The 25442-nt window shown below is 40.6% G+C and overlaps 1 protein-coding gene across 4 annotated transcripts in view; it reads right to left on the bottom strand.

Moving 5' to 3' along the window:
* NDRG3 (NDRG family member 3) overlaps positions 1 to 25442 on the bottom strand; it is a 78410-nt gene that overhangs the window by 23384 nt on the left and 29584 nt on the right. For 2 of the 4 annotated variants that reach the window (XM_059133293.1, XM_059133296.1), the window contains exons 3-8: positions 23091 to 23126; positions 9833 to 9938; positions 8468 to 8588; positions 6172 to 6234; positions 4766 to 4826; positions 3629 to 3715 (exon numbers count right to left, since the gene is read on the bottom strand). In XM_059133293.1, coding sequence (XP_058989276.1) covers positions 3629 to 3715; positions 4766 to 4826; positions 6172 to 6234; positions 8468 to 8588; positions 9833 to 9938; positions 23091 to 23126 — 474 coding nt within the window. Of the gene's footprint in view, positions 1 to 3628; positions 3716 to 4765; positions 4827 to 6171; positions 6235 to 8467; positions 8589 to 9832; positions 9939 to 13626; positions 13985 to 23090; positions 23127 to 25442 lie in introns of those variants that run through there. The other 2 variants (XM_059133294.1, XM_059133295.1) reach the window with 2 other exon arrangements.

Here is a 25442-nt window from a genome sequence, read left to right as displayed (position 1 = left end):
TCTTTACCATATGAAAATCCTTTTGGAATCTTCCTTTGTTCTCCACCCCTCCCAAAGTAAAAGCATATAAGCAATAGCTCCTCATAATCCCAATACAGTTCTTTGTGCCTGGGCCCTGTCCCCACTAATAAACACCAAAAAGTTCTCAAGAATTCTTTCTCCACTGTTCACTCTTGGACCCCACATCAAATCACATTAGCAAATACTAGACAGTTATTAGTTCTTAAAAACTTATTATCCTTTTATTTAAACCTTTGTAAGTATCACTATTTATTCTTCAAGGAAGTTCCTAAATACTGAATTACCGGATCTCATGGCTGAGTATCAGTAAAGATTCTTGATACCTATGACAAGCTGGATACTGGTATTTTGGAGACTACATCCACTGGTGTATTAGAATAAACATTTATGGCAATTTAAAAATATTTAGAAATAGGTATTTGTTTAAAGATGAGACTATTACATTAGGCATCTTTTAGCAGGTAATGAAAATCTAGGTTATTTTTTCTCTGAAAAAACTTTAAAACATCACTGCTTTAATCTCAACCTCGTAGTTTCAGATTAAAATAACACACAACTAACATTTGTATGTTAGTAGAGAAAAATGTTTCAAAAGTCCTTTTCCAATCTAAAAACAGTGAATGACTTTTCTAGCACAGATCAGTTAAACACATAAAGCATATAATACTATGCTTTTACCATTATTCCCTCTTTTCACTCTGGTTGTTGCTGGGATTATCTATATTTGTAAAATATAGGAGGGAGCAAAAGGCAAACTGAAGGCAAACTGAAGGCAAACCACAACCTAACACTCTCCCCTCAATCCTGTCAGAGGTGGGATATATGTGGTATTCCTCAAGGAACTCATGGCTGCCTTCCTGTTACTCTTTTGCTAGAAACTAAAAACCACCTTATCTTGACAATAGCCCAACCTCCAGGATCCTGTAACTCTTCTTTTCATGCAAAACTCACTTTAGAGACCTAGGTTATCTCTATCCTTCCCAGCGCCCAAATTTAAAAATATATAATCAATAGTTCCTCATAATCCCAGTGTAGTTCTTTCTGCCCATGGGTCCTGACCCTATGCTATATAATAAAAACACCTTATTGTACAGTAAACATCTCAAGAATTCTTTCTTGACCACTGGGCTCTATAATCTTGCATCAATTAGAATATACTCCTGTAGTTTCCTATCTCCTTGAACAGATTTTAGATTAATATTCTATCTAAATAGTAAATTCTATGTAGATAGCAAGTATCTTCATCTTTCAGATAGCAAACATCTCAATCCTACCCATCTTTCCGTGCAGTAGCAAAAACAAGCTATTTGGATTTCAGTGAAGAGAGTGATTCATTCAATTGTTTCACTCATTAAAAGTGAAAATGTAGAGCACCTGGCTGGAGCTCAGCTGGTTACACCTCTGCCTTCAGCTCAGGTCATGATCCCAGGGTCCTGGGATTAAGCCCTGTCACTGGGCTCCCTGCTCAGCCAGGAGCCTGCTTCTCCTCTCCTTCTGCCTGTTGCTCCCCATGCCTATACTTTCCCTGTCAAATAAATAATTAAAATCTTAAAAAAAAAAAAAAAAAGTGAAAATGCAAAACACAGATTGGGAGAAGATATTTACATGTACTCAGCAAAGGATTAATATGCAAAATATGGGGGCGCCTCAGCGACTCAGCAGATCGGGCCTCTGCCTTTGGCTTGGGTCATGATCTCAGGGTCCTGGGATGGAGCCCCACATTTGGCTCTCTGCTTGGCAGGGAGCCTGCATCCCCGCCTCTCTCTGCCTGCCTCTCTGCCTACTTGTGATTTCTCTCTGTCAGATAAATAAATAAATAAATCTTTTTTTTTTTTTTTTTAATGCAAAATATGGAAAGAACTCTTACAGATCAGTAAGAAAAAGACTAGCAATCGGATTAAGGAAAAAGAACAAAGGACATGAATAGTCACTTCCTTAGAGGATACTGAAATGGCCAGTAAGTTTCAGAAAAGGTACTCAGACATCATGGGCCCTTACGGAAATACAATTAAAACCCAGCATTATTTACCCATAAGCCTCATTTAAAACAAAAAAAGATGGCATAATTAAAAATTAGGGTTTTGTTTACCCCCTCCTTTTTTTAAAAAAGATTTTTATTTATTTATTTGAAAGAAAGAGAATGAGCAGGGGGTAAGGGCAGAGGGAGAAGGAGAAGCAGACTCCCCAGGGAGCAGGGAGCCTGATGAAGGGCCTGATCCCAGGACCCTGGGATGCCCAAGACCCGAGCCAAGGGCAGATGCCCAACTGACTGAGCCACCCAGGCACACCCTCCTGCCTGTTTTCTGTTGTTGTTGTTTTTATTTAACAGATAGAGATCACAAGTTGGCAGAGAGGCAGGTAGAGAGAGAGATAGAGGAGGAAGCAGGCTCCCTGCCGAAAAGAGAGCCCGATGTGGGGCTCGATCCCAGGTCCCTGGGATCGTGACCCGAGCCCAAGGCAGAGGCTTAACCCACTGAGCCACCCAGGCGCCCCTGTTGTTGCTTTTTTAAGTAGGCTCCATGCTGGGCTACTGAGATGGGCAATGCAGTGCTTCCAAGACCAAGACCTAAGAGTTGGATGCTCAGCCAACTAAGCCACCCAGGTGCCCCAAAAAGTTGTTTTTTAATAACTAAAGCTATTTTGGTGAATATAGTGTGTGTGTGTGTATGTGTGTGTGTGTACAAACAAAAAAATATTACAAATAAAACTGCTCCTGTTTTATAAAAATTAAAATGACTACCAAATGTTAGTGAGGATGTGGAACAACTGAAACTTTCATACACTGCTGGTAGGCTAGCTGGCCAAATACTTGGGAACATTGTAGCTACCGAAGCAAAACAGACAACTGCCCTATGACCCAGAAATTCCACTTCTAGGTACAGAGCCAAAGGAAACAAATATGTAGGTCTATTGAGAGACGTATAAAAGAATGTGCACAGGAACTTTATTCATAATAACCAAATAACAAACAACTCATCCTGTCTATTCACATCACAGACTACTAAAGAAGAATTAAAAACATACGTAGGGGCACCTGGGCGGCTCAGTTAGTTGAGCATCCGACTTTTAATTTCAACTAAAGTCATGATCTTAGGGTTGTGAGATCAAGCCCCGCATTGGGCTCTGTACTGGGTGTGGAGTCTGCTTAAGATTCTTACCACCCCCAGCTTCTTTTGTCCCTCTCCATCTCTCTCCCCCTAAGTAAATAAATAAATAAACAATAAAATAAAAAGAACTACCATTACACCTAACAAGAAGGGGGATCACTAACAACACTGAAAACAGCCAGACACAAATGAATATATATTCTATTCTAATTATATAAAGAATAGAGAAAACCTATCTATGGTGATAGACATCAGAATAGCAGCTCTTTCTAGGAAAGAGAGGACGTATTAACTAAAGAAAAGGCACAAGGGAATCCTCGGAGGTGGAAATAGTCTACATATTGACTGAGTGGCAATTACATATGTCATTACGTTCATCAAGCTGTATACTTAAAGGTTTTTGCCTTTAACTGGATATACTTCAATGAAAAAATAAAAATAAAAGTGAGACATTTTGAGAAGGGACCAAGATGAGCCAATGAATACCATTTGGTGCTTACTTTGGAAGCTGCCCAGTCAATCCAGCCTTTAGCACAAGGGTCAACGTTAATGAGCACAAGGCCTTCCACGAGCTCCGGATGATTGAGCTGAAACAGGAGACAAAGCCAATGTGTCAAAGTTCCACTCCCAGCATTCTTTTAAAAAATTGGAACACGGTTAATCATTTCTTATGCATTATGCCTTATGCCATAATGCCTTAGATTTGAAAGTAAGACTTCAGCAAGGTGGTAGGAAGAGTATTTGGAAAAATTGCTCTTAAAGACTGACTTAGCAACTGGAAAACCAGTTCCCTAAAGTACGGTCGAATGATCTTGCCTTGCAAGGATCTGTAAGGAGACAGGATATTTATTTCTGCAGCAGAGGAAGGCACTTGGCATCTCTGCAGTTGATTAGCTCATGGCGGGTCTCCTCTGCTGGGAAAGTACCCGTGGAACTACTTGGCATAAGGAGCTGCTGAGGCTTAGACAAATGAATTTCACACTCATATGCCCTTGTCCCCAAAAGAAGCTTCTAGTTTTTGTTTTTTTTTCAGAAACCACATGAATGGGTGATACCACCCTGCCACACTCAAGAGGCATCTGAAAAATTTCATAATTTCTATTTCTTAAATAGAAATCAATACAAACATTTCTGTGTACACTCAAAACTCTCTAGTTTATTCTCCTTGCCTCTGGCTACACTGATTATACTCACTATAGAAAATCTGATAAATAGAAATTATAAAAATTAGGAAATAAAACCTCCTAATACTTAACCACACAACATCAATCCCTATTAATATTTTGGTAGTCCTTTCCTATGCCTATGACAAACGATGTGGATCTATATTCTAACTTTTTAATTAACACTATAGTGTATGTGAATCACATACCACTACGAGCTCTTACAAAAGTTTAATGGTGCACAAAATTCCGTAAGTTCTCTCAAAGAATTTACCAATGTACTGCTCGTTTGTGATTTTTCAGGTACTGTAAGTACAAAACTGGGTTTTATATACAAACCTATATCTGCTATTCACAGAATTTACAGAAAAACTTACATAAGACCTACAGAAGTACCTGGTAACTAACACAGAAGTAGAACTGTGACCTAGGCAGTGTCTCAAGGGTATCGAGACTAATCCTCTATGTACTTACTGCAAATCTGCTGAGGATGTAAGCTCCAGCTCCGACTCCAATCCCGATGATGCTTTTCAGACTATGAAAGGGGATATAGGCAACACCAATAAGGTTAACTTCTTTGAAGGTGACAAAGCACAAATGGAAAAAATACAACTGGGTTCAACTCGCTCTGATGCTTAATGGATTCTGGAACTTGGTCACATTTCTCTAATTTTGAGCCTCAGTTCCCCAACTATAAAAGGATACAACTACCTACTTCTAAGTTGATTTTATGGATTAAATGAAATAGGACTAAAACCTGGGAGTCTAACAGTTTCCTTTCCTATCACCTCCATGTCCGACCCAATAGCAAGTCCTATAAAGTCTACCTCTAAAATATTTCCTTCCTATCTCTATCTACTTCACTGCATTCCCCTGAGGGCATCCAGTACTCCAGCTATCATTACCTCTTGCCTGACTGCTGTAATAGTTTAAAGGTCTCCCTGCTTTTTCTTTTTTACTCCTCTCCAACCCATTCTCTCCATAGCTAGAGTAATCTTTTTTAAGAATGTAAACAGCTTGGGATGCCTGGGTGGTATAGTCAGTCAGTTAAGTGTCTAACTTGGTTCCAGCCCAGGTAGTGATCTCAGTGTCTTGGGATCGAGTCCTACTTCTGGCTCCATGCTCAGCGAGGGAGTTAGCTTGTAGATTCTCTTTCCCTTTTCCTCTCCCTGAGCCCCTCCCCCTACCTCTAAAATAAACGGGTCTTTAAAAATATTAAAAATAAATTTAAAAAGTAAACAGCTTTATTGAAATGCAACTTTTATACTTAGAGTGATCATTTTAAAAGACCAAATTGAAAAAAAAGTCAATTTAATGCATTCTTATCCAATCCATTTTTAAATTCTATACCTGAAACTAAAATAAATAAATAATAAAAGACAAAACTGCTATCAGTCCCCTGCTTAAAACCTTCTATATCTGTATCTATAGCTTTTGAATAAAATCCCAAATTCTTACCTGAACTGTGACACACTGTGTAATCTGGACCTTGCCTGTTTCTCAAATTTCACTCCATGCCTTTCTCCTACTTGCTTATTTGGTCTAGAAAATATTACTCCTTCTGTCTGGAATCATCTGGCCCTGGCTCTCTGTTTTGGTCTCAGCCTAGATGACAACTTCTTAGAGATGCACTGCCCAGCTAGCCTTATCTCTGTGAACCTGACCCTTCTCTAACATCACCCTCACTGACTTCTCTTATAGCACTTTATTTGTGATTATATGTTGGCTTATTTGTTGTTAATTATTCTTCCCACTAAGATGTAAGAAGGACACTGTCCATTAGGACAGTGACTATTCCATTTGCTCAGCATCATAGCCCCTAGATCAGATACACGGTATAAAGTCAAAAGTTGTGTGAAAGAACTGAAAAATAAACCTACCTTAAGTGGGTAAGAACAGGAGGCAGCATTTCAGCCAACTCATCCATTGTGGGGTACTGGTACCTGAAATTCAGAAGGATACCTCCTGACTTAGAAGGCACCCATATTTCCCAATCACAAGAACAGCTAGAAGACTATGGGATTCTTAGATAAAAGCATTCTCTAGGGGCGCCCGGGTGGCTCAGTCGTTAAATGTCTGCCTTCAGCTCAGGCCATGATCCCAAGGTCCTGGGATCAAGCCCCACATTGGGCTCCCTGCTCAGCGGGAAGCTTGCTTCTCCCTCTTCCACCCCTTCCCCCCGGCTTGTATTCCCTCTCTTGCTGTCTCTCTGTGTCAAATAAGTAAATAAAATCTTTTAAAAATATAAATAAATAAATAAATAAATAAATAAAAGCTCTCTCACTCTTTTTTAAAAAAGATTTTATTTATTTATTTGACAAAGAAAGAAATCACAAGCAGGCAGAGAGGCAGGCAGAGAGAGAGGGGGAAGCAGGCTCCCCACCGAGCAAAGAGCCCGATGCAGAGCTCGATCCCAGGACCCTGAGGTCATGACCTGAGCTAAAGACAGAGGTTTAACCCACTGAGCCACCCAGGCACCCCAAAGCATTCTCTTTTACCAAAGGCTGAAAGGAGATAATGTGTGGACATGACTGTGACATGTTGTGCAACTCTCTATGACTTCCATGCTAAGAAGAAAGGAAAAGAACCCATGTGTCTCCATATTCTAAAGAGAAGTTTCTGGGACCAGAGGAAGCCACTTGAAAAAAAACAGGTAATATGGCTCTTTCCCAGGGTATTTCCAAATCCCTAACAATCACTTTAACCAGGATTGAGGCTCAGTAAACTTCCAGCAATAAAAGTCAACTGAAGAAGTGGCTCTTGGTCTGCAGCTTATATCCAGGCAGCTAAAGGCAAAAACAAAGTCTTACTGGGCCCAACCACCTAGTCACAGATTCTGGACTCCTCATCATGAATGCTGATTTGCTTTACTCAGGCATAAGATGACACAGTTACTTTATTGCTTCTGAATCTGGTATATGATATGAACCACTGTATCCTAAGATGGTCAGACAAACCCAGGAACTGATTCAGACTTGGAACCCAAGAAAAGAAGGGAGCACCCACAGAGATTACAGAAGCAGAGATGGAAAGAAATCTTAAGGCGACTTCCTACATATAAGGCAGGATTTACTCTGTATCTGACAGAGAAGTCAGCCTGCCTCTGCTTGAAACACTTTTTAAGCAGTGAAGTGCTCTTGAACCATTTGTGCACAAAACAGAAAAAAGGAACTGAATCTAAATGTTGTTTGATATATGCTAGTCACTGGCCAATTTGTATTTGAGAGACAGAATAGCCTGGATTAATCAATAACATAGCTTCTGGAGCCAGACTGCCTAAGTTAAAATTCCAGCTCTGCTACTTATTTGTTATGTAATCTTGGCCAAGTTAATTAGTATCTCTGGGCCACAGTTTCCTCACTTGTAAAATAGGAATAATAGTAAATCTGTCCCATAGATCTGAGAGTTAAATGACTTAATAAATGTGAAGCGTTGAAAGCAGTATAAAAAATGCCGTTCAAGTCTCATGTAAGGGTTAGTTAGCTCTTATTCATCCTCAATGGTCTGTTTCATAAGTCACTGGCAGAGGCAGCTCTGGAGAGGAACCAAGGGAAAGGGGAAAAATCAGCATTCCACAGCCTGTGTTTTCACTCCTCCTCCCAAGGTCTTCTCAATAATTACAATGTCCAGAGAAGAGTGAGGGAGACTGAGTCCGCCATCCAAAGCAGGTTTAGGATGAGGCCAAGAGTGCCAGGTCTTCTCAAAATGCATCTCTAGCCGATAGGGCAGCTTCTCCGAAAAAATGGATATAAAATCTTCAAATTCCTGTCACCAGACCGGGAACTAAGGTTGAGGAGGCGTTCCCAGGAAACTCAGAGGGATTGGAGTTTGGGCCTAGGAAGTTGGAAGTTTCAGGGAGGGACAGAGAAATGACAGATTTTAAAAACATGATGAAGCGGACAGATAAAAGACAGCAAGAAGTGGGTGTCTCAGACACTTAAGGCTTGCAATGACAGAGAGACAGAGTCCCATCAATGGAGAACGATTCCTGGATATAGGAAAACATGCAGTTTTCCTCGAGAGACTGTACCTAACAGTTCTCAGAGCAAGGAGAGAAACAGGGAGGATGGTTGGTTGATTAGTATAACCCCTAGGCTATGCTAAAATCAAAGCTACTTCTCCCATTGGAGCTCAGTCAATTGCATGCCTTCCAGAAGATCTTGCCTGTGGCCTTACCCTGTTGGGAAAGAGGGTGCACCTTCCTGCTGGCCTGGGGCATCCACGTGACAGACCGCAAAGTGCTGGGTGATCTCTTGCATATCTTCAAAGTTAAAGAATGCATTGAAACAGGATTTATCTGCAAGAGTAAAAATACACATAAGTCACATGTTCTCTGTCTCTCCCTGATTTTCAACAGACTGTACATAAAAGTCCTCTCCATTTCTCTCCAGTTTTCCTTGACTCAATTAATTCCATAACATCGCCTCTTTCACTCCTTTTCCCCCCTTTTACTCCCTTTTCATCACTGTTCTACTAAAAGGAGGTGTCTGGACAATATGATTTAAGCAGCCCTAAAGGCTTAACACCAGACAGCTCAGTGATCTGAAAAAAACAATGAATTCTCAATTCTACACGATGTCTATAAAATAAAAACCAATTCTGGTATTGCACAAAATAATCTTGCATCCATATGTTATCATTTCTCATGCACCTTATTCCTCCATCTGACACAGAGACGCTGACTATATTCCAAGAACCTGGCTAGAGTAAATACCCTGCATTGCTTAGATTCACCCTGTGGAACACTCTCTTGGCAAACTTGCTGGGGTGTAGAAAGGGGCTGCTGCTTCAAATTCTATCCTATTAGCATAACTGTTTAAATCTTCTCATGCAAAAGAGGTTACAAAAGCTTCAGCACTAGACTGCAGCCTCAAATGTAGGCCACCTTGGAAAGCTAGAGAAGCATGGGACAAAACACAAGTACAGGCTCTGAGCATGTGGCTAGGGCCAAAATCTTATAACAACATCTAGAAAAGTCCACTTAAAATCACTGATGACAGGCCATAGAAGAATATTTTTATTAATTCATTAAGAGCTCACAACAAAGTTAAGTTCAAACCTTGGATTTTCTTACTTGAAATATGAAAAAAAAACAAAGTAGTATAGATTTAAACAAAATAAATAACTGATTTCAGTTCTACCTTTTTTTTTTTTTTAAAGACACACTTTATTTTTTTATTTTTAAAGTAATCTCTGTGCCTAACACGGGGCTCACACTCACGACTCCAAGATCAAGAACTGCAAGTTTTGCCAACGAGCCAACCAGACGCCCCTCAGTTCTACTCTCTTAACCGGTTCATCCTTTAGCAGTTAAGACACAAAGATGAGATATAATTCCAGTATCCCCCAAACACATTCTTCTGACCAGTTCCTAGACAACTTAATTCTGCCATTAACATGTGTAGCAATGAAGAGGGGAAGGATAAGACAGAAAAGAAAAAACCTGTGCTGTTAGAATACTGAGATTTCTTCTTTTTAAAAATAAATAGACAAAGATCAAGTATTAAAATAAAAGGGGAAGGTATAAAATCAAATACATACGATTGAGGCCAATGTCATGGTATGTCAGAATAACTGGTCTGTTTCCCTTTGGTAGGCCTCTGATGGTGACATGGACCACACCATGAGTTGTTTCTATGTCATGTTCCTGTAACAAGAGAACGTATGGTCTCAGCAAAAGCAGAATGAACTTCGCAGGTGGCCAAAGTTCCACGATACCTATTTACTGCTATTTCTCACTTGCTGGGGTGGGACACATCACTGGACTTAAGCCATACCAGAGAGATGTTATAGTACACAGAATAACCCCACTTTCTAATTCCTTTGAGATAAACACTCAAACGAGGGAAAAAATATACTGTCTCAACCATAAATTTCGTATCTTAAGTGAGGGCAGTCAGAGATCTGTTAAGAATACGCTTACAGGGGGCTTTGAAAAGGAGAACAGCAGGCTGGGTAAGAGGCCAGTTAGACTTGGGGGGAAGAAAAGTTAAGGAAGCAGAAGATAAGGAGCTGCTAGGTTTCAGAGCCTCCAAACTGATATCCAGCAACTGATAAACTCAGTAGACATCTGTGAATGCCTCTACCTAACATCTTTTCCCCTCTGGCAGGTGCTGTCCTTTATTATCCACATATTACAGGAGTGGATCTTGGCTGCCATGTTTGTAGAAGTAACCTTATGGTCATGTCTTTCTGGAGATAGGCACGTATCTGGTCCATGCTGGGTATGCATCCTTCCCTGAGAATTTGTAATTGGGATTAAGATTTTATCCTTGGCCTGGTTTTCTCTTGAAAAGAGAAGCAAACTTGGGATATTTTATTTATTTTATTTTTAAGTAGGCTCCACACTGATGTGGAGGGGGCTTGAACTCACAACCCTGAGATCAAGACCTGAGTTGAGATCAAGAGTTGGATGCTTAACCAACTGAGCCACCCAGGCATCCTACTTGGGAGTTTTTAGTAGATATTTCCATTGCTCTAATTCTCGGTTCTAGCTGTCTGTGCTCCTAATTTCTGAGACATTCCTGGTTTGTGTGTGGTTTAAGCTATCTTGGGTGGGCTTGTTCCCTGCACCCCCAAAGAATCCTAATCAAGGCAATGAGTAGTTTAACATGTAGTCAGAACAGAACTCAGGAACTAAATAAAGCTGGAACAAGATGCAACTGGAGCTACCGGGACCAGCAATAAGAGTAACTTGGTAGGGGGACGCCTGGGTGGCTTAGTTGGTTAAGCGGCTGCCTTCGGCTCAGGTCATGATCCCAGCGTCCTGGGATCGAGTCCCACATCGGGCTCCTTGCTTGGCGGGGAGCCTGCTTCTCCCTCTGCCTCTGCCTGCCACTCTGTCTGTCTGTGCTTGCTCTCGCTTCTCTCTCTATGACAAATAAATAAATAAAATCTTTAAAAAAAAAAAAAAAAAAGAGTAACTTGGTAGGAAAAAAGGGAACTATAGAAAAGTCACTGAGGGGGCGCCTGGGTGGCTCAGTGGATTAAGCCACTGCCTTCGGCTCAGGTCATAATCTCAGGGTCCTGGGATCGAGTCCCGCATCGGGCTCTCTGCTCAGCAGGGAGCTTGCTTCCCTCTCTCTCTCTCTGGCTGCCTCTCTGTCTACTTGTGATTTCTCTCTGTCAAATAAATAAATCTTTAAAAAAAAAAAAAAAAGTCACTGAGATTTATTCTAGTCCTCTTTGATGTCTGTATTTCTCAAAAGTAAAAAATTACCATGTCTAGCCTAGTGATCTCCTGCTGATGAAGTCCTCACCTATCTCAGACAGTCTGATAGTAGTTAGAGTAAGATTAATTCTTTCAGTAAGAATCCCAACAAAGGCAAAGGGCTTCCAACTTAATTTCTTACCTAATCTAATTATGAACCTCATCAGAACTTTGGTCTCTTCTCTGATGTGTGGCATAAAATAATCATAGGCTAATTCAGTATCAGCATATTTCAAATCATAGGCCCCAGGCTGGAGCAGATAATCTCTATCAAATCAAACTATGAATGTCTATTTCTATGATTCTCTATTTCTGCTACCTTCTATTCCAGCCTGTTCAGAAGGCTTGGAAAGGGGATATAAGAAATGAAGGAAAGAATCAGATACTTCGAACCGGCTATGAAAGAAAGTATAGGGTTTGGATGGGAGGAATATAAAGGAAAAAATTCCAGTTACTGTACAAGCATTTCTCTTATAGTAACAGCAGACTTACCATAAGAGACTTACCAAGGAAGCCCCCCCCCCCTTCCACTAGCAGGTTCCTTCACTAAACAACTAGTTATTGAATCCCTACTACCAGACCCTGGATTGAGGTCTGGGGATAAAACAGTGAACAGGAGAGTTGTGATCCCTGTTCTCCCAGAGATTACGTTCTAAACAGGATGGCAGGTCATAAACACACAAATCAAACAACCCATAATAATAGCATGTGGTAAGTGCTAGGAAAGTAATAGGAAACTGTGATAGAAAACAGAGAAAAAAGACATTAACTCTGTTAGTAATCAGGAAAGTGCGAATTAAATTTAATGAGATGCCATTTCACATACGTCAGAATGGCAAAACTTTTAAGTCAGATAACACCAAGTGTTGACTGAGATACAGAGAAATAAGAACTCTCATACACTGCTGGCAGGCATGGAAACTGGAGCAACTACTCTGGAGAACAATTCTGCAATGTCTAGTAAAGTTAAGAGGTGTCTACCCTATATTCTCAAACATGGTCATACACACAAAAAGATATAGATAAAGGCGTACATCGCAGCCTTATTTATAATGTCAATAAAGTTGGAAATAGCCTAAGTATCAATAGGAAAACTGAGAAATTATGATATATTCGTATAATGAAATACAAATTAAAATGAATGAACTGGAACTACAAGCATTAATAGACAGAAAATCTTGAAAACATAATGCTAAGTAGAAAAGGAGAAGGGTATGTATATACCACTTAATGCAGATTTTTAAAAAAGCAACACTATACAGATTACAAGTTTACATACATATTTTTCAAGTATAAAAACTTGGAGAAGGAATGTACCCGAACTTTGAGATTTTGTTTCCTTTTGGGAGGTGACAGATTCAGAAAGGGAACTCGGAGAGGCTTTGATTCCTCTCATATTCTACTACCGTCTCTCCTTCTCTCATGTTTTACTTCTTGAGAGAGAAAAGGAATGGAGAGGGAGAAACTGGCTTCGGCCAGATGGGTGACATTACAAGAGAACCCAAGTTGAAGAAAATGCCCAACAATCTGTCAGCTTGCCAGAGCCTTCATTCTGTCATATACAAATCTTCAGTAGAGTTTTACTAAAATACTCCAGCTTGGCCTTAGCTGTGGTACTGAGGATGGAGGGGAAAATACAGTTAACGCTTGGCCCTCAGGCTAGCAGGACCTTCCAAGGCCAGGTAATTGATGAAGAGAGCATGTAGGGGAGTTCAGTGGGGCGGGGGATAGTAAGCTGTCAGGGAAGTTCAGGAGAAGGATGATGAAAAGGGTGATCACACACACACACACACACATACACACACAGTATAAGCAGATGAGGGAACAAGGCAAAGTAACTACTCTTGTCATCACCTCATAATCTGGAGAAATTCATGGTTAAAACTGGATCTGTATAAGATTTCAACCTTTTAGGGAGATCTCAGTCCCTACCTCCCCATTACAAGCCCTCAAATTGTATAATGACCAAAGTATTCATGGACCACTCCTGGGCCCTATTGGTCAATCTGGTTGCCCTATTTGGATCAACGCTTGTCAGTGTCTCATATAGTTTCTCTTCATTTTCAAAGTATGTGTATGTAAATGTTCTTAGTAGAATAAAAAATATGAAATAGGAGACACTCACCTCCACGTGGACTCGCAAATATATCCTTTGTGACTCTGTGTTTGAATAGCTGGAAGAACTCTCCATCTAGAGACAAGTATGCAGAGACTCTGGCTCTGGTCAGGCAGTTGCAGGGGTGATGCTGCTGCCACCTTTCTACTTTAGTCAATGATCATCTGTTTCACAGGCTGTTTTTCTAATTACCTCACCCTTCACCCCAGCATTCTAGAGAATGTGACTACACAATGAGAGTCTGTGTTCAAGAGGCAAAGCCCAAGTAGTGTCCAACAGGCTTTGGTCACAGATCTTTCCCAGCACTCTGATTATTTACCATCTCCAAAGCTATGTACTTCTTGAACATGATCTCTTTATTCTCCAGGCTATAAAATGACCTGAAATCATGTTGGTCCCCTCTTCATCCTGGACTGCCTCTCCCTCTTAATCAAAAATGTAACTTTTGGGGTGCCTGGGTGGCTCAGTGGGTTAAAGCCTCTGCCTTTGGCTCAGGTCATGATCCCAGGGTCCGGGGATCGAGCCCTGAATCAGGCTCTCTGCTCAGCAGGGAGCCTGCTTCCCCCCTCTTCTTTCTGCCTGGCTCTCTGCCTACTTGTGGATCTCTGTCTGTCAAATAAATAAAATCTTTTAAAAAAAATGTAGCTTTCTAAATAAAAAAATCTTAAAAAAAATAAATTAAAAATAAATAAATAAATGTAACTTTCAAACAAAATGCCTTTTAAAGAATTTAAGAGTTTGTGGGGGTGCGGGGGATGGGTTAAACAGGTGATGGGGATTAAGGGATGCACTTGTAGTGAGCACCCAGTGATATATGAATTGTTGAAGCACTTTATTGTATACCTGAAACTAATAAAACACTGTATTAACTGGAGTTTAAAACTTACCAAAAAAAAGAGAAAAATTTAAGGGTTTGGGATATTGCCATTTTTTTTTTTTTGAAGATTTATTTATTTGAGACAGAGAAAGGGGTTGGGGAGAGGAACAGAGGGAGAGGCACAGAGAAAATCTTGAGCAGACTCTGTGCTGAGCACAGGGCCTGACTTGGCCAGATCTCATGACCCTGAGATCATGACCTGAGACAAGACTATTTATTTTATAATAAATTTTCACCTTTTTTCTGAGTCCTCTTCCCTCAGCTAAATGTGCTGTTACCAGAATTACACAATCTGACTTATCTCTCTGAACTCAGTTAATTTTTGGTCACTTCATGCCCTTGTCAGTCTGAAATAGTTGCATAACAACACTCCTGAAAATGCCAACATTTTTGTTAGCATGAAATTTTATTCTCTTTCTAATAAGCAGACTACTTATAAGCCTTGGGTACAGTTTCTGTTAGGAATTTTTGATATAATACCTCTACTACTACCTCTATTTGATACTTCCTCTATTTGATATAGTACCACTACACCTTTGTGCAGTGGTATAAGGTTCATTTGCATAACCTCATTTACTCTCATAGTAAAAGAATCTGCCTCCAGGATTACTCAGTCTTCTGCCTATCAACAGATCACCTTTTCCTTTTTAAATTTCCATAACACCTTTCCCTGACTCCAGTTTCAGCTCTCTCCCTCCTACCTCTTACCTCTTTTAGCCTAGTTCAGTCAACACTCTTGCAGACTATTTCTACCTTTTTTTTTTTAAAGATTTATTTATTTATTTGACAGAGAGAGATTACAAGTAGGCAGAGAGGCAGGCAGAGAGAGAGAGGAGGAAGCAGGCTCCCCGCTGAGCAGAGAGCCCGATGCGGGACTCGATCCCAGGACCCTGAGATCATGACCTGAGCCGAAGGCAGCGGCTTAACCCACTGAGCCACCCAGGCGCCCCAGACTATTTCTACTTTACTTTCAACCACCCACAACTCTCCAACTTCTCACAAATCATGTTTTTCATCTGAAAATCTCTTTTACAATATGTCAGCACATATCTTTACTTCCTTCAAAGTCAACTCCCATATCTTCCTCACACAGCCTTAGTTAACAATGAGAAGACAAAGAGTGAATGGTTATTTAACCCATATGCAATAGCCCTGAACACCGACTCTCTAAGTAGGAGAGCCCAGGTAGGAGGGGGTCGAGGTCTGGCCAATTCAAACACCCTACCCTCTGGCCACTCACCGTGGTCCAAAAATGTACATGTGATGTAAACTAAGCCAACAAGAATCCACCCCTGGACTTTTCCCTAGAGTTACAGGTAAAGATCTTCTCTTAAGTAATGAGGCTGCTAAACCGAAGCATGTGTGTTTGGGGAAGTTGGCAGGCACTGTGCCCATGATATGACAGAGCTCAGCAGGGAAATAAAACCTTTCAGTGACAGGGGGAAATGGAAATGAGAATGGGGTGCTCATAAAAAGGAACTTTGTTTTTCCTGTAAGATTCTTTAGGTGACTTAATAAAGTCACCTATATCCTTAGGACTTAAACCTCTCCCCCTTGCCCATGCCCACAAACAACTATGATGAAATCAAACCAAAAAAGGTGGGCCATCTCAAGCGGAGGAAATGTGAAGAAAGGCCACCAGAAAGGAAAAGCACAAGGTAGAAGGGTAGGCCAGCAATAATTCCAGCTTTCCTGAGGGTGGGAAGTGTATATAAAGGAAGCAGGGACAAGAGGTTGAAAGACTAGGGCCACATTCACATCCTTCAAGGCCAGGGAAGAACATGGAGCTGGTCAAGCTTTCTAACACAGAATGCAGCAGCTAACTGAATCCCAGATCTCTCCCAACACCTCTTTTCTGTGGAAAGAACATTCAGAATACTTATTTCCCACAATTCTTATTTTGTAACAATGCCCATTCAACAAGTGATCTGTAGAAGTTTAAAGCTATTTAAAGATTAATGCAATGCAGTATCAATTAGATGTACTTCCTGAGGTCTTTTTATCTGTTGTAGCTTTTTCTTTTTCTTTTCATGACCTCAGGTATGTCACCCAGTAAACTGCAGTAATAGTACATGAATAAAACCTTAAGGATTTTTTAACTTTTCAAAAAGAAAGAGTTTAAAGTTGTTGAAACCCCTTTAGAAGAGGCAGTCACGTATATACATTTGAAATGCAGTACTAAATACCTGTCCTCACAGTTTGGTTCTATAAATCAGTCTCAGTAACTCTCAACAGTTACTGCAATTAAACAGCTTGTATGAAATTACTCAGCCCTTGGCCATGCCTGGATTATTGTAGGAGCAAGAACTCCATTCTTATGAGTTCACTATATTATTAGCCTCTTCTACAAGAATGGTATATCCTGGCAAACAGCAGCTTTCACTATCTATTAATACTTATTGAGTACCCCGCTGGTAGAAGCGGAAGACAATTTGATAAGATATGCCAAGAGCCCTAAATAAGCTCATTCCAAGAATGCATCTAAGGAAATATTCTAAAGTGTGGACAAAATTCATGCATGACAATGTTCAGTGAACTGAACATATTATAAGTGATCTGATTTCCAAAACTAATGGGATAGTTAAGTTATGGTATAGACAATGAGGAAATAATAGGCATCCATCAGAAATTTTGTTTATGAGTGTTTTAAAATAATGTAGAAAAAAATGATATAGAAATGAGATTGTATTCTGATATTATGTCAGAAAAGGAGACACAGGGGTAAATCCAGTTTGACAACTACATAAACTTAAAAATTACTTTTATAAAAATTATATATATAGACCAAATCTCTCTTGCCACTAAACATTAATATAGTTGTCCCTGGATTATAGGATTATGAGTTTTTCCCCCTAGTTCTTTATAATTCTCTGTGTTTTCCAAATATTCAACTATGAGCATGTACTCTTTTAATATACCAGAACATACAAGTAAAAACTGGAAAGAAATATAATAAAATATGGTTATCTCTAGGTAGGATGATAGGCAACCTGTATATTTATACTTTTCTGAATTTTCTAAATTTATTTCTGATGATATAGAAGTATTTTTTATTTTTTTAAGATTTTATTTTTAAGTAATCTCTACACCCAGCGCGGGGCTTGAACTCACAACCCCAAGTCAAGAGTCATGTGCTCTACCAACTGAGCCAGACAGATGCCCCAAGATAGTGTTATTTTTTAAAGCAATATATCATATATACTGCTATAGCATCTGTCTCAGCTCTAATTCTAAACCTTTAAACAGTCTCACAAGGAGAGGAGGATTAAGCAGCACTGATATAGATAAATGGACAATAAGCCTGCTGATCCATTGTTTCAACTGGCAGTAGGCTCTTTTTTCCTTCTCATCAATCCTAAGCATTCACCTTTAACTGCCCCTTCCCACATTATCTTACATCTAAATATAACTGCCGTTTGCCTCAGGGGAGCTAAATATCAATGAAGTCACTTAGGATGATCAAAGAGCCAAGAGAAATTGTAACCCCCCCCCCTTTTTTAAAGTAAGCTCTAGGCCCATGGTGGAGCTAGAACTCCCAACCTGAGATCAACAGTCACAGGCTCCACCAACTGAGCCAGGAAGGTGCCCTGAGACTGTAAACTTCTGATTACAGTTTCAATTATTGGGGGCGGGGGGAGCACATACTTGACTAGTAAAGAAAACAGAGTCAAAAAAAGGTGGTTTGAAAAAAAAAAAAAGTGGTTTGGACTGAAATTGTGAGCTTGGTTGATGATTCAAGATAACTTCCCAGGGACATCATCAAATATGCCTTAAAGATTTTTTCTAGGCAAGATAGAGATCAGAAGGAAGCCCTGATTAAATGGCTTCAGGTAATATGATACCACAGTTCTAATAATGGTCAACACCAATGCCAATGCTGAATGCTTTTCCGTTTAGTGACAATGCTGGCTTTGGATCTGTTGTTTTGTCTCCTAAGAATGCCCAATAGTTCTGGGGTGCCTTCAGGAAACCAGGACATTCTAGACTTCTCACATCACAGTTCCTAGCTCTTGGGCCTTCTATCAACCTGTTGCTAGATTCCTGACCCAGTGGTCCCAGTCTCTTGAACATCACATAAGCCTTTAACAAAGAGACGGACAAGAATGGTTGTAGAAGAGCACTTGTAGATGCCTGCCGGAAGGAGGAAAAAAGAACGGTCTATGATTTTTTTCTTCTTTATTATTACATTCTTTAAAGATTTTATTTATTTATTTGACAGACAGAGAGAGCACAAGCATGGAGAGTGGATGAGAGAGAAGCAGTCTCCCCGCTGAGCAGGGAGCCCAATGCGGGACTTGATCCCTGGACCCTAAGGTCATGACCTGAGCTGAAGGCAGTTGCTTAACCAGCTTAGACACCCAGGAGCCCCTTTTTTCTTTAGAGCACAAAGTGCCTATACATTCAAAACCTGTGACAGACAGTGACAAACACTCAACACTGTTCTATTTGTATCAGGATTGAACTAAAACATAGATTTCACAAGGCCAGAACATGTTACTATATTAAGGCTTAAGTTTTTGTCAGATTTAAAAAAAAATATTTATTTAAGTAATCTCTACACCCAAGGTGGGGCTTAAACTCGTGATCTGTGATCAAAAATCACACATTCTTCTGACTGAGCCAGCCAGGTGCCCTTGTCAGAATATTTTTAAACCTCAATTAAAAAAAAAAAAACCCATTCATAATTACATTTTTTTTTTTTTTTTTTCAGAGGAAACAAATTTAATGCAGGATGCGGGGGTGGGGGGAAGGACCCAAGAACCAAAAACAACAACAACAACAACAACAACAAAAAACCCTTTTTAAAAAAAAATTTGAAAATCAAAAATTGGGGGACCTGGGTGACTTAGTCAGTTAAATATCTGCCTTCGGCTCTGGTCATAATCCTGGAGTCCTGGAATTAAGCCTTGATGGCTCCTTGCTCAATGGGGAATCTGCTTCTACCTCTGCCCCTCCCCCTGTTTCTGCTCTTCTCTTTCTCTCTCTCTCTCTCTTTCTCACTCTCTGTCTCTCAAACAAACAAATAAACAAAATACAGTGTGCCTGGCTGGCTTAATTGGTGGAGTGTACGACACTTGATCTTCGGCCATGAATTTCAGCTCTACGTTGGGTGTAGAGATTACCAAGAATCCAACACTGCCACTGGATGCAATCAGCAAGAGGTTCTTTATTGTTACGCAGGCGCCTGCGGGTGGTCAGCGCGCGCCTGCGGGTGGTCAGCAGCTCCTGCTAGCTGAGCACCCATAATTACATATTTTTAAAGGATTTTATTTATTCATTTAAGAGACAGAGAAAGCACAAGCAGGGGGAGAGGCAGAGTGACAGGGAGAAGCAGACTCCCTACTGAGCTTGAAGCCCAACATGGGGCTTGATTCCAGGACCTAGAGATCATGTCCTAAGCCAAAGGCAGATGCTCAACCATCAAAGCCACTCAGGTGCCCCAAAAATTATACTTCTAAAGCTAAATTTCATTTATATCTAAGGATATTTATGTGTGAAAAAATTAGATATATACAAATATCAACCCAAGTGAAATAACAAGTAATTTTGATTTACTTTTTTTTTCTTATTTTTCAGTGAGCGTGTAATTGTTTTTTAGTTTTTTGTTTTAAGATTTTATTTAGGGGTGCCTGGGTGGCTAAATTGTTAGGTGTCTGCCTTCCATTCAGGTCATGGTCCTGGGGTCCTGGAGCACACACACACACAAATCTATTTTATTTATTTATTTGACAGAGATAGCAAGAGAGGGAACACAAGCAGTGGGAGGGGGAGCAGGAGAAGCAGGGAGCCCAATGTGGGGCCTGATCCCAGGACCCCTGGATCAAGACTGGAGTGGATGGCAGATGCCTAAAGACTGAGCCACTCAGGTGCCCCAGTGAGCATTTAATTTTTTAAAAACGATTTATTTATTTATTTTGGAGGGAGAAAGAGAGCATGCAGGGGGGGAAGGGCAAAGGAAGAGAGAGAGAGAATCCTAAGTAGAATCTCCACTGAGTGTAGAGCCCAGTGTGGGGCTCTATCCAAGAAACCTGAGATCATAATCTCAGCTGAAATCAAAAGTTGGAGGCCAAACTGACTGAGCCACCCAGGCACCCTGAGCCTGAAATTGTTTATATGTAATTTTTTTTTGGGGGGGGGGAGGAGGTACTCAATTTGGTGATAATCAATGCTTCTATACTTTTTTTTTTTTTTTTTTTTTTTTTTTTTTGAGAGAGCATGCATGTGCACAGGAGTTGGCGGGGAGGGGTAGAGGGAGACGCAGATTCCCCACCAACCAGGGAGGATAATGTGGGACTTGATCCCAGGACCCTAGGTTCATGACTTGAGCTGAAGACAGACACTTAACTGACTGAGCCACTAAGGCACGCCAGTTTTATACTTTTAAGTAGAAGTATACATATACTATTTCTGGAATTCTTCACCTTGAATTTTACTGTTATACTCTCTTAAATGATCTCCTTCTAGGTAAATTATATCAGATATTAACAATAGTCAAATTCGGGGCGCCTGGGTGGCTCAGTGGGTTAAAGCCTCTGCTTTCGGCTCAGGTCATGGTCTCGGGGTCCTGGGATCAAGCCCCGCATCGGGCTCTCTGCTCAGCGGGGAGCCTGCTTCCTCCTCTCCCTCTCTGCCTGCCTCTCTGCCTACTTGTGATCTCTCTCTCTCTGTTAAATAAATAAATAAAATAAAACAAAAAACAATAGTCAAATTCAACTGGTTAAACCTAAATCCAAACCATAACTGAAGTTAGATCAAATTAAAAACACATAAACCCAAACTTAACTGCCACCACTTATCCAAAAATGACTTATTTCTTGAGTAAAGGACCTACAGCAAGTGATTCTTTCATAGCAAGAGGTGTTTGACACCAGGATTCAGAAATCTGTAACGATGCTATGAACCTGCCCCTTATAAAAACAAGTTACACCTGTTCTGTTAAAGCACTTCAGCTAATTGAAGAACAACTTAACCCAACTCAACTCTTTAAAACTTTCCAGTTCTAGACATTTCCAGGTTGGAAAGAATAGGCTACAGATCCAGGAAGAATGAGGTTTTGCAACTGCAATTCTATCCAATGGCAAGTTATGAAACCTGATTCTCAATTTCCTCATCTGTAAAACAAAGATAATAAAAACCACCTGGGATAGTGCTCTAAGAACTGAAGATGATTTATGTTTACTATCTATAGTAGGTACCTAATACATTATTATGATATAACTGGTTTAGTTTTTCCTTTCAATTCTAATGCTATAGAGACTCCACTGTACTTAATATAAAAATGCATATCTAAAAATAACTATCTGGGGGCACCTGGGTGGCTCAGTCAGTTAAGCATCTGCTTTCAGTTTAGATCATAATCCCAAGGTCCTAGGATCAAGCCCCGTGTTGGGCTCTCTGCTTCTCCCTCTCCCTCTGCTTGTTGCTTTTTGCCTGCTTGTGCTCCCTCTTTATCAAATAAATAAATTAAATAAATATAACTATTTGCCTGTGGGTGCTTGAGTGGCTCAGTCAGTTGAGCTGTGACTTCGGTTGGGGTTCACGATCCTGGGGTCCTGGGATTGAGCCCCTCATCAGGCTCCCTGCTCAGAAGGAAATCTACTTCTCCCTCACCCTCTGTTCATGCCCTCTCTCAAGTAAATAAATAAGATCTTAAAAATAAAATAAAATAAAAATAACTATCTGCCTATGCATGTACAGTTTGGCTGAATCCTGGAAGCATGGAAGTTGGTTTTCTAGCACCTCCCTTTCCTGCCTCGTACTTTAAGTCTACTTCATGTTGCTTCTAATAGTCACTACTATGACATCCATCCTCAAAGTAGGAGAGTCAGGCTGCATGGGTTTATAAGGTTCTCATTTCCATGTACTCATTCCTCCCGTTTCTTTCAGGGCCAGTCAGTAGATAAAGTAGGCAGATGGAGACATGCTCATTCATTTTATTGATTTTTAAATTGGCAACAGATATAGGCAAAAGCAACTAGGAAGAACTGCATCATTAATTAAATCCTAATTAGCCAAGTTGAATTTTGCATCTCCAAGCATAAAGCCAAAGGAAACCTGAATTTTGTATTACTAATGCTTAGTTAATTTCTCTTTTTCTCTTAGAAAAAGATTTTGTTGGGATGCCTACTGCCTCAAAGGAGCATGCAACTCTTCATCTCAGGGTCATGAGTTCGAGCCCCCTTGGGTGTAGAGATTACTTAAATAAATAAAACTTAAAAAAAAAAAAGATAAAAAGATTTTGTTGGTAAGTCTCCCCTCCAAACTGTCCCTACCCCACCATCTCCACAGTGAAGTGACAACCCTCCATTTAACACCTGTGACTGAGGTTTCCAGTATCATTTGAGGAGAGGAGATCTTAATCACAAAGTGACAGTTCAACCCAGTAACCTACAACCATAAAACAGGCACCTGGCAGGCAATTTTTGAACACGACAGCAAATCATTTTAAATAAACTTGATCCAATGATCAAAAGAACACGAAGGAGTTATGATTAGCTATGAAGAGAGATCCACTTCTACAGGCCACCAGGAGAGGGAGGGAAGCACTGCAGAGATCCTGTACATAGCCCCGCTTTGGTGCTTGTACAGTCCTTACCTGACAGTCAAAGTCCTGGAAGTTTCGTGTACCAGTCTGTCAACAGAAGGCAGAAAACACAGTCAGTTTCCCCATGTGGCTTCCCCAAATGTGCAGCAAATTCAGTTCACAGTGCAAGCAGTGCACGTGCAGCCTCTTGGTTGCCATAAAACTAAAACGGTTCTCATCAAAAGGCTTCAGAGGCAGGGTGGGCTCCTAACATATGTTAGTAAAAGGTGAGGTTACACTTTGGCAGGCTTTGTGTGAAGACAAAGGAAAGGAACCCTGTTGCCCAGTAGTTTGTAGCTTCCTGCTTCCCTACCTAAAGAGGGCAATGAGAACTTGTGGGAAGAGGGTAAAACATGGATCAGAGTCCTAGAGCACACTCACAACCCACCTAGGAAGTACCTGGAAAAAACAGGATTGAAGGCCAATTCTGAGAGGAACATAGAAGGTAAGAGCCACGGTACCAGGAACCAGGAATTAAAGGATCAAGGAGCGAACAAAGATATAGATGGATGAAAAATTGAAGACTTGTAAAATTTTTTTTTTTTTAAAGATTTAAAAAATTTGTTTGTCGCAGAAAGAGAGAGCACAAACAGGAGGAATGGCAGGCAAAGGGAGAAGCCGACTCCCGAATGAGCAAGGAGCCTGATATGGCACTTGATCCCAGGATCTGGGATGATGACCTTAGCCAAAAACAGATGCTTAACCAACTGAGCCACCCAGGCATCCCAGAAGACTCATAAATTTAACAGGGGAAAAGGGCAATGTCACTGAAGAAGGGAAAGACAGACAAAACCGGATTCCTAATATGCTGGCATATCTATTCATCCTGTGAAATAGCTGATAGGAAAAAAGAACAAGTCACTGAGTCATTTAAAAGGTAGAAAACAGTCAAAAGACCCAAGAAGAATTCACCAAGCTTCTAAAAAGAGATTATATCATAGTAATGTTTGATTGAAAAAAAAATCAATGGCAATGACTGATTGAAAAAAAAATCAATGGCAATGACTCAGAGGCATTTTTTTGTACCATTTCACATCCCAGAGCTGCAAACTATATGACCTAGGAGTATATAATAAGAATAATGAATGATGTGTTGGTTTTTTTTAAGATTTTATTTATTTATTTGGCAGACAGAGATCAAAAGTAGGCAGAGAGGCAGCAGAGAGAGGAGGGAAGCAGGCTCCCCGCCGAGTAGAGAGCCCGATGTGGAGCTCGATCCCAGGACCCCGGGACCATGACCTGAGCCGAAGGCAGAGGCTTTAACCCACTGAGCCACCCAGGCACCCCGAATGATGTATTTTAGAGGGAAAAAAACCATTGACTTGATCTTTCATAAAGTAAATGCTCCTCCCCTGGAAAAAAAGCTTTTCATTATTTAGAAATCATGCTATCATAACATATTCTATTCTGTCTAGAATGGCTTCCAGTAGAACTGCTACTGGGCACCTTCCCAAAAGCTGCCCCTCCAAACAGGATCTAGATATCTGATCCCAAAGGAGTGTGAAGCACTCCCATTCCCCTTCAAGAAGATCCTCTTAGGGGATGCCTGGGTGGCTCAGTTGGTTAAGCAGCTGCCTTCGGCTCGGGTCATGATCCCAGGGTCCTGGGATCGAGTCCCACATCGGGCTCCTTGCTCGGCAGGGAGCCTGCTTCTCCCTCTGCCTCTGCCTGCCTCTTTGTCTGCCTGTGCTCGCGCTCTCTCTCCCTCTGTCTCTGGCAAATAAATAAATAAAGTCTTTAAAAAAAAAAAAAAAAAAAAAAAGAAGATCCTCTTAGAAGCAGTTTTGTATTGGGGTGCCTCAATGGCATAACTGGTTGGGCAGTCAACTTGATTTCAGCTCAGGTCATGATCTTGGAGTTGTGATATGAAGCCCTACATTGGGCGCTGCGCTCAGGGTGGAGTCTGCTTAAGACTCTTCCTCTTAGGGTGCCTGGGTGGCTCAGTGGGTTAAAGCCTCTGCCTTCTGCTCAGGTCAGGATCTCAGCGTCTTGGGATTGAGCCCTGCATCGGGCTCTCTGCTCAGTGGTGGGGGAGCCTGCTTCCTCCTCTCTGCCTCTGTCTGTCAAATAAATAAATAAATAAATAAATGTTTAAAAACAAAAACAAAAACAAAAGAGAGAGAGACTCTTCCTCTTCCTCTCCCCACATCTAAGATAAATAAATAAATCAGAAAGAAAAAAAGAGAGAGAGAGAAAGGAAGAAAGAAAGAAAGAAAAAGAAAGAAAGAGAGAGTGAGTTCTGTATCACACTCTACACTCCTGGCAGGCCAAAACAGAGAGGTTAAAAAAATTTTTAAGCCCAGTATATAAAACACACACATACATCCACACAACCCAAAGATACAAGCTGTTCTTTCCATAAGA

This window comes from Mustela lutreola, chromosome 9, assembly GCF_030435805.1.
Source record: "Mustela lutreola isolate mMusLut2 chromosome 9, mMusLut2.pri, whole genome shotgun sequence".
NCBI lineage: Eukaryota > Metazoa > Chordata > Mammalia > Carnivora > Mustelidae > Mustela > Mustela lutreola.
The sequence above is the reverse complement of the archived record's forward strand: the minus strand, read 5'-3'. Positions and strand labels throughout refer to the sequence as shown.